Source organism: Copadichromis virginalis, linkage group LG10 (assembly GCF_057382275.1).
Source record: "Copadichromis virginalis isolate Kocher_CV1m ecotype Utaka linkage group LG10, C_Virginalis_male_GT1.1, whole genome shotgun sequence".
Taxonomy (NCBI): Eukaryota; Metazoa; Chordata; class Actinopteri; order Cichliformes; family Cichlidae; genus Copadichromis; species Copadichromis virginalis.
In genome coordinates, this window is record NC_140627.1 from 28156590 (window position 1) to 28165466 (window position 8877).

General features: G+C 43.0%; 1 protein-coding gene across 1 annotated transcript; it reads left to right on the plus strand.

The window, feature by feature from the left end:
• The first annotated feature begins 897 nt into the window (after positions 1–897).
• Positions 898–8528, plus strand: LOC146700722 (ubiquitin carboxyl-terminal hydrolase 2-like). The gene is made up of 12 exons (XM_085470942.1): positions 898–1263; positions 5608–5655; positions 5749–5872; positions 5964–6075; positions 6156–6266; positions 6563–6627; positions 6729–6832; positions 7000–7080; positions 7181–7259; positions 7526–7633; positions 7724–7844; positions 8097–8528. The coding sequence occupies exons 1-12, from the start codon at positions 1078–1080 to the stop codon at positions 8200–8202; spliced, it is 1245 nt and encodes a 414-aa protein (XP_085327068.1). The 5' UTR covers positions 898–1077; the 3' UTR covers positions 8203–8528.
• Positions 8529–8877: the final 349 nt, after the last annotated feature.

Consider the following 8877-nt stretch of genomic DNA (forward strand, 5'->3'; position numbering starts at 1 on the left):
CAAGAAATATGCACTCTTTTTCTAGTCCCTGTAAGAATTTATTAAGAATTGTCATTGAAAGTAAAACTTAAATTAAGCGTCACTTTAAGAATAATGTAAAACAGCTTACTAACAATAAGCTATTATAGTAAGTTACTATAATGACATACAGCATTAGTATTTAGTGCTCTAAAACTGGTGCAGTTTTGCTATTGAAACTCTGACAAAACCCATGATAATGACGCTCAAAGTGGGTTCTAATAATTGCATTAAAAAAATAGAGATTGTGACACGTGTTTAAAGAAAGAAACAAACAAACAAAAATGAACTTGCTTGCAGTTTTTAACAGAGCTTAATTTTCATTTTAAGTCATGAAAATGTAATACAGACATCTCCTGTAGAACAAAGACATTAAGTGAGTTACGTTAATTATTGATCGTGAATTGCCCACATGTATGAATGTGAGTGTGACTGGTCGTCTGTCTCTCTGTGTCGCCCTGCGACAGGCTGGCGACCTGTCCAGGATGTACTCCCCCTTTGCCCTACGGTAGCTGAGACAGGCTCCAGCTGATGGATGGATTGATGATCTCCTGTAGTTATGAGGAGCACAAATTTCAACCCATTCCTGTGTACTTCAAGGGAATGTAATTTAGAAAACTTTGCTTTTGTAAGAAGGTAAAATTGTGGATGGCGTCATTAAATATACAAAAGTTGTAAATTTTTTAACGGACTTTGCAATGCTTTACATACTGATTTCCTGAAACAGGTTTTTGAATAAGTGATTTAATCGAAGGTCACAGCTGCTTATTTCACACCTGTCGATGCGCAAAGTAGAGGTAATCAGATTTCCCACAGCACGTAAAGGCAGCACCAGTCATTTCGGAGTGGGAGGGGACGCACGCAGTAAAAACTCCAGCTCACGCGCTCTGATAGTCACAACACAGGAGATCTGCGTGCAGGTGAGATACAGAAGAGACATACTGACTTTACGCACGCACAGCGGGATCCCACGCGCGTCAACTCAGCATCCATTTACCTACACTTGACTTCGTCTTCAGTGAACGACCTGCGTGTGCGCGATTTGGAGCTGCTATTTGGATGACGCTACAATCTTTCTATCGGACAACGAACATGCCGTCTCTGCGACACTCTTACACCGTGACGGTGCCGGAGGACCCGGCCGCTCTCCCCTGTGACAGACCGGAGATGAGGCGCAGGAGCCACCCGCTGTCCCGGTCCGTGCTGGTGTCCACATTCATGGGTCTGATCATCAACCAGGCCAAGGTGAGTCCAGCACCCCCTGGATCTGTCTCATCTGTGTCAAAGCATCCTCCTTCTGCATGATTTTATTTTGGTGCCTCTCTGAATTTATCAGACTTTCTGAAAATATATAAAGAACTAAAGTTTTTATGCCTTTGTATATAGTCCTAAACTGATTTTCCAGGGGTGTCACCACGATTTAAGGTCGTGAGGGGGCCTAGGCCCTGACGAGGCTAACGTTTCAGTATATTACTGCACAGGTATTGGGATGAAATTATTAGCAATGATGCATAAAGAGTAAAAATATGATGATAAATGAGGAGAAATGGGATTACAAGAGCAAAATAGACAGCAGATACGTAAGGATCACACAAACTAGATGAATTTGTGAGTGAGGCATAAGGTACACTGACTTAAAGGAGTCAGTTTTAACAGCTCTTGAGCCTTTAGTCATTAAACTTGTAAACCCTGTGAAGAGCCAGAGGATTTGAGGTGGAGGTCTCAGTTTGACCTTTAGCCAGTCATTGGTGTCGAAATGGAGAAGTACTGGGCTGAAAGCGCACACGCACACACAAGCGGGCAGGTGTAGGGGGGGTTAAGGGCTGCTCTAACCCCTGCATCATCATTATTTACTATTCAAGCTGGTTGTGTAATAGGAAGAAAAGCTGTTGATAAGGAATGTCCACTTATCATTTACGCAGGACATTTTGTTCACACGTAGAGCTGCACATGTGGGTCCATGTGGGTCTGCGGTGTTTACCTGAGGTCACAACGTACACACATCCAGTCGTCGCTGATGGGGGATATTATTGGTTTACTCAGAAAGTGCATTTGTCGGTGTTTACACTGTCAATAAGTCTCTAATTAAGTCGCTTTTGAAGGCGTATTTTAATATTTTGGCTTTCAGTGAAATCCCCACCCCTGCCGAACAGATGCCCAAGAAAACCTGGTCAAGACTTTCTTGGTTGTTTTGTTTGTTTGTGATGATGGCATCAGACATATTTAGTTTATGGTCACTTAAAAAAAGCAGAAGATCTGTATATTTTGCAGGACATTTTCTGAATATCTGAAAAGGTGGAAAGAAATCTACAGCCGATTAGTTTATCCGCTGACTGTAGCAGAAATGCCAGCAGCAGTGAATGCCTCTCAAAGTCAGAATTTCTTGGGTTTTCTTTCTTTCTTTTTTTTGTTTTACTTTAAACATATCAGCATGCTTTAGCTGACTTTAGCCTTCAACTCAAAGTCAAAGTACAGCCAGAGGGAGCTGTTAGCAGGAGCTTATCCGCAGCATCAGGGTGCAGCTTTTCACAGCTGCCTTCAAACATCTGAAACTGGCTGTTCATTAAAAAATAATAATCAGATAACTTATAAATTCCTCTGTTCCTGCTCATTATTTCGTATCCTAAGCACAGTCTAGGGAAAGTAATAGTACTTCTACTTGAGTATTCTGGACTTTTCCCAGCTTTGCTTTTCATGAAGCAAAGATTTATGTTTCTACTGTTTCCAAGGGAGTGGTGTAAGCTGGCACCATGCGTATGCAGGAGGGCTGCCTGCTTCATCACATGTTATATGGCCTTGTGCAGGCATGCAGAGCTGCTTTAGGGCACATTCTTGCGCTTTCTCTCTCTGTCTCTCTGTTTTTCTTTGAAGTCACAAAGACCAGCGTGGCGAGCTCCGGTTCACCTGAACGCATCGCTTCCACCGATTTTTGGACGGGTCGTTTAAATCAAAAGGCGCCCGCTGAGTGTGCCGAGCCCCGCCGGCTGGTGCTCACCGGAGCAGATGGGGGGCCCACACCATATGGTCACCTTCGAATAGTGCACAGAGGAAGAGAAACACAAAGATTTTAGGCAAAGGGGAATTAATCGCTTGTTTAGTCATACTTCTATTTTGAGGGATGGAAACAGTGATCACGAGGCACCAAAGCTCTCAGCTAGAAGTACTTATAATCACAGCGGCACATAAGAGGGAGGAAAGGCGGGAACAATCACATTACTTTGTTCAAATATATTAGATTTGTTAATGTTCAGCATTACTAACTAGTAATCTGATACACTCATCCTGCTCGGCTCAGGTTTCCAAGGTTAAGCACTGCAACGCAGATATAATCCGGTTGTCACGGAAGAATTCCACCGGACGCTATAAAGACAACGTGGAATTTTTCTTGCAAATGTTTGTTTCCAAGGTTCCAAGGTTTCTCAAATGGCCAAAATCCCTCTCTTTCTGCTCGGTTCAGCCAGTTTCTTCCTGTTAAAAGCGAGTTTTTCCTTCCTGCTGTTGCCAAGTGCTTTCTCATAGGGGGTCATGTGAGTGTTGGGGTTTTCTCTGTGGTATTTTAGGCTTTTTACCTTACGATATACAATATAAAGCAACCTCGAGGGGCAGTTGTTGTGATTTGATGCTATATAAACAATATTGAATTGAACTGCCCATCAGGAGATTTAAAGGGAGCGCTCTGATTATGTAACCACTTACATCCAGATGTAATCCAGAACCCAGGATGCCTGCAACCTGTGCTGCTTTAATATGGATTAAAAATGCACTATTAGAGGATTAATACTTAATGGGCTGCAGAAATGAAATGCATAAATGTAATTAGTGTACTATAGTTGCAACTAGCTTGGTTGTTCTTTGTGGAGACGGCTCTTAAAAACAGACTAGAGTCCCACAAGCTAACCCCAGCATGTCATTTCATTTAAAAAGAAAGAAACCATCAGGCTTTAAGTTCATTTTGGGTCTGATACAAGCTACAAACTAGATTTAAGTGTCAGTCTTTGGCTCTTCCAGGACATTGTTAATACTAAAAATGTGAAATAAATGGATTCCATGCTCTTTAATAAATGTCATCATTGTTTCTTCTGACATGCATGATAGCTGTTAACAGGTTTGTGACCTGTAGCCCGTCCTGCATAAGGGAACATTATAATAAGAGTGTATCATGATGTCGAAGAGCAGCTCGGCACTGTCACGCATCGACGCCTTTGCTGACAGGAGCAGCGTGCAGAAGTACCGTCATCGGGGCGCTGACGGAAACATAGGCGGCGCAAAGTTTTACGCACACGCTGACTGTGAACCGAGCAGCAACATCAGCTCTGACTCATGATCTTTGTTTAATTATGTTGCAGATGTTCAGGTTTTTGAGCTGAATGTCTTTTCCGCCCTCATACTTTGTGGGGGATAAAAAAAAAAAAAAGCCATAAAGCATAAAAATGTCATAATCACACATCAGCTGTCTCGCTCTGTAAAAGGATCCTGTCAGCTCATGCACAGCAGACTTTTTTTTTTTTTGACACCTGCATCACTCCCGGGCCACAGATGATTTACTCCAACCTACGGCGGCACGAGTTATGTCCAAAACTAAACCAGCTGATCCGTGACTTCAGGCAGTGATGTGAAACTTTACACAAACGACTGAAAGCCACGCTGCGCTCCTGCAGACCGGGGGGACTTTTTGTCTCCGGTCAGCGTCACATGCTCACGTTATGTCACCGTTGGCGTGAGCTGGTGGGCTCACCACAGTCACGGGTGCAGGGAGGCGTCCCAGCAAACCGTGGTATCTAATCTAAGCACGTGGAACTCTAGCCGATAGCCACGGCAGACCCGTGCCAGCAATGTGACCGTCATAACGCACACATTGCACGAATGCCATCCTGTCTTTTAAGACTCGTTCACTCTTAAGGAATCTGACAAAGCTGCTGTTCACACAGTGGTTTGATCACACTGATGGTGCATGCAGATCTGTTGGCTTCTTCGGCCTTTGTTTTGTTTGTTTGTTTTTTTAGCAGGTTTGCATTCATTACAATAAAGTGCATTTTGAGTAGGCTGCACTTGTTTTCTCGTAAAAATGGTGACACTTAACCACAGAGCCGAGAAAATAGAGATTTAAAAGTGGCAACAACTGTGTTTTAATCCAAACCATGATCTATTTCAAAACTTAACCGATTAGCCTTTTTATGAGGATAAATAAAATATTAAAAAACAATACAATATGTTTAGGATTCAAACTCAAAGTCAAGCTGACTCTCCCTAATCCTGGTTCTTCCTGTTAAAAGGGAGATTTTCCTTTCTACTGTCGCCAGTGCCTTGAAAGAACAGTTGCTGTTTAACACGTTATAGATGCAATTTATAGAATTTTGACCTGTTGTTACACATGTTGGAAAAAACACTATAATTTTGCATATTCCATTCGATTCTATTTTTGTTGTGCATGGTCAGACTTTCACTGGTTTACTGTCCTTCTCACTACCAAGTGCTTGTGAATAAATGTAGCAGTGCCTCCGATCAGTTGCTCTGTCATTTGAAAAACACATTTACTGTCATGTAAATCTTTAATGTTGACATCTCTCTTTTCTTTTTTTCTGTGAGCAGAACAAGAGTCTTCAGGGCCTGGTGGGTTTGAAGAACCTGGGTAACACTGTAAGTGTCACGTTTTGTCCTTTAAGTGCAAATAACTCTGTTTAGTCTTCACTTTAATAATTACCGGGCCTCTCTGTTTGATGTGATTTGCAGTGCTTCATGAACTCCATCCTCCAGTGTCTGAGTAACACTTTAGAGCTGAGAGATTACTGTCTGAGAAACGGCCACATCACAGACCTCAACAACAACTGCAGGTCAAACACTGCTCTCATCGAAGGTACGATGAGTTATTTTTGCAGATCTTAAATCGAGTTAATTCCCTACCAAGTTGAGATGGTGGTCTGATTTCTGCAATTTGTCTACCTCAGAGTTTGCAAAGCTGACTCAGAGCCTGTGGACCTCTGCAAACAATGAGCCCATCAGTCCCTCTGAATTCAGGAACCAGGTCCAGAGGTGTGCTCCAAAATTCGTTGGCTGCAAGTGAGTTTTCCGCCTTCTTTTAAAGTCAACCTGAAGCCGTGCACATCAGTAAAATCAAGTAAAAACGTCTCCCTCTACAGCCAACAGGATGCTCAGGAATTTCTCCGCTTCTTGTTGGACGGTCTCCATAATGAAGTCAACCGGGTGACGGTCCGCCCTAAAGTGTCCGTCCTGGACTTTGACCACCTCGCGTAAGTGTGGCCTCACACTCAGCCTGTCTGGGTGACTGCTGTATCCCTGATTGGGCTGCAGTGGTCAACATAGCGAGCTTTCATCTATAATTATCGTGTAATTGACATTTTGTGGCCATTGGAGGAGAAACGAACCCCAAAATTGGTGAATTAATATTAACAATAAGTTTACTTATCAATATCTGAGTTGCAAAGGATCTTAAAGAGGCTTTAATTGAAGTTTTTATCACTGGTTTGCAGGTGAACATAACATCGGTTTGACTTTGCTGTTTTGTTTTGTTTTTTTTATTTTACAGGGATGACGAAAAAGGCAGAAGGATGTGGAACATGTACTTGGCGAGAGAGGACAGCAAAGTAGTGGGTGAGTGATTTCTTTATTTTTTAACCCATAGCTGCATAATAATCTTAAATAAGCCTTAAAGGAATATAAATGTTTAACATGGCCCTCCATCCTGCCCATAGATCTGTTTGTGGGGCAGCTGAAAAGCTCTCTGACTTGCACAGCTTGTGGTTTCCGCTCCACTGTGTTTGATCCATTTTGGGACCTCTCGATACCTATTGCACAGGTAAAATGCCTGCTGTGGTCTTGGATTATCGCATTGCATAAGCCACGGATTTAAAAATTATATCCACGTTGTAAATGTAATTTTTGTAGAGGTTACCGATCTTAATCATAAGCGTTAGGCAAGTCTTCACGCAGGGCTTGATTTCTAACACTTGTCTGCCTCCACAGAAGAGTTCAGGCGAAGTGACTCTCAAAGACTGCTTGAGACTCTTTACAAAGGAAGATGTGTTGGATGGAGAGGAGAGACCGGTAAGAGGCAATGCATAAATAACCCAAGTCTCACTTTCCTCTGTAAAGATGATGCAATGTATTGATTACACTGCCTACACCGTGTTCATCTCTTTCTTAGACGTGCACCAAATGCAAAGCCAGACGAAAATGCACCAAGAGGTTCAGCATCCAGAAGTTCCCTCAGGTCCTCGTACTTCGTATCCTTTCCTCACATCTTTGCATTTTAATATTTCCAGAAAGCAGAGAGATTTCAATGATGCCATGTGCGATAAATATATTGAGCATGGAGACTGGCTGCTCACACCCTGGTAATCTCCAGTCACTAGGAAAAAAATGTCCATTTCCTGACCATTGGGCAGGTGTTCCCTGGAAGTTGCTGCCTGTTGCCAGTCGGTTGTAGCTCGCATGATCGATGCAAGCTATCTTTGAACCAGTTTTGATCCTTGACCCAGTGTTCCCTCAGACCTTAAACGATTCTCAGACTCCAACGTCCGAGCCAGCAAGCTCTCCACTTACGTCAACTTCCCTCTTAAAGATCTGGACCTGCGGGAGTTTGCCTCAGAATCCAGCGGTATGTATTTTCCAGAGGAGAGAAGGACAATCAATCTATTTTAGCTTTGCCGCTGTGTTGACTGACAGCTGTGTTGTCTCTTCTCTGCAGAGCGCCCTGTGTATAACCTCTATGCAGTGTCCAACCACAGTGGAAACGCTTTGGGAGGCCACTACACAGCCTACTGCAAAAACCCAGCTCTGGGAGAGTGGTACAGCTACAATGACTCCAGGTATCAGCTCTCGCATCATCGTGTTACTTAGCGTATCATCTTATCAGACTGGCAGAAAGGGTTAAAGTCTAATTAAGCTGTATATACCTGCTGTCACACGAAAGTGACCTAATCTTAATTGCATCAAGCTGACCTCATTACAGCTTTACAGCAAAGTGTGCATGTTTGGAGCCTGGTTCATAATGTGCAAATATTTAACTTTGTGCTAAGCTGCCCTCGCTTCAGTGTTTCCCGTGTGCTCTCTCTGTGCAGGGTGAGCCCGATGTCCTCCAGCCAGGTTCGCAGCAGCAATGCCTACGTCCTCTTCTACGAGCTGGCCACCCCTTCACACAGCAAATACCAGACGTGTCGGCTTTAGGTGCCATCGAGGAGCGATAAGCTGTGCTAAACTCGGACTGATAACAGGGAAGGAAAAACAAAGGAGTCAGACGCTGCCTGCTGGGAGATGGCTCCACCTAGTGGAGAGAGTCCGACCAATGCAAGCTGTGAAAAAGGAGCGCCGAGACGCCAAACGGTGGATGTGAAGGCATATTTACACTGAAGGATTGAAAGCTTCGCTCACTGGCTGGGTTGAAGTGAAACAACAGTGGGAGGAAATGTAAAAAGTGTGAAGCTTGCAATATGCAAGCATGGTTTGTTTGTTTTTTTTCCTTATTTCACTCAAAAAGGACATTTTGAAGCTTCTCTTTTGTCACTTGAGTGCATTTTTTTTCTCTTTTGAATATAGATTATTAGTGTTAAGCATTTATTGTTATTACAGAGACTTGAGAAGCACGCCTCACACACCAAATGCAAGATATAATTTATTCTATTTAATATGATGTCAGAGCTTGAGCGTGCATTATGTGTATATATAATTTAACAAAGCTTTATGGTTTCCCTCTCTGCCAGTGCAGAGGGAACGTCCTATTATATTTTTGTACAGTATTTATCAACAGCGCAGCGAATGTAACTGTACTGTGGAAAAGTCACACCAAGCACATACCAAAGCAGCTTCTTCCAGGAAATGTGACTGACCTAAAGCCTAAGACAG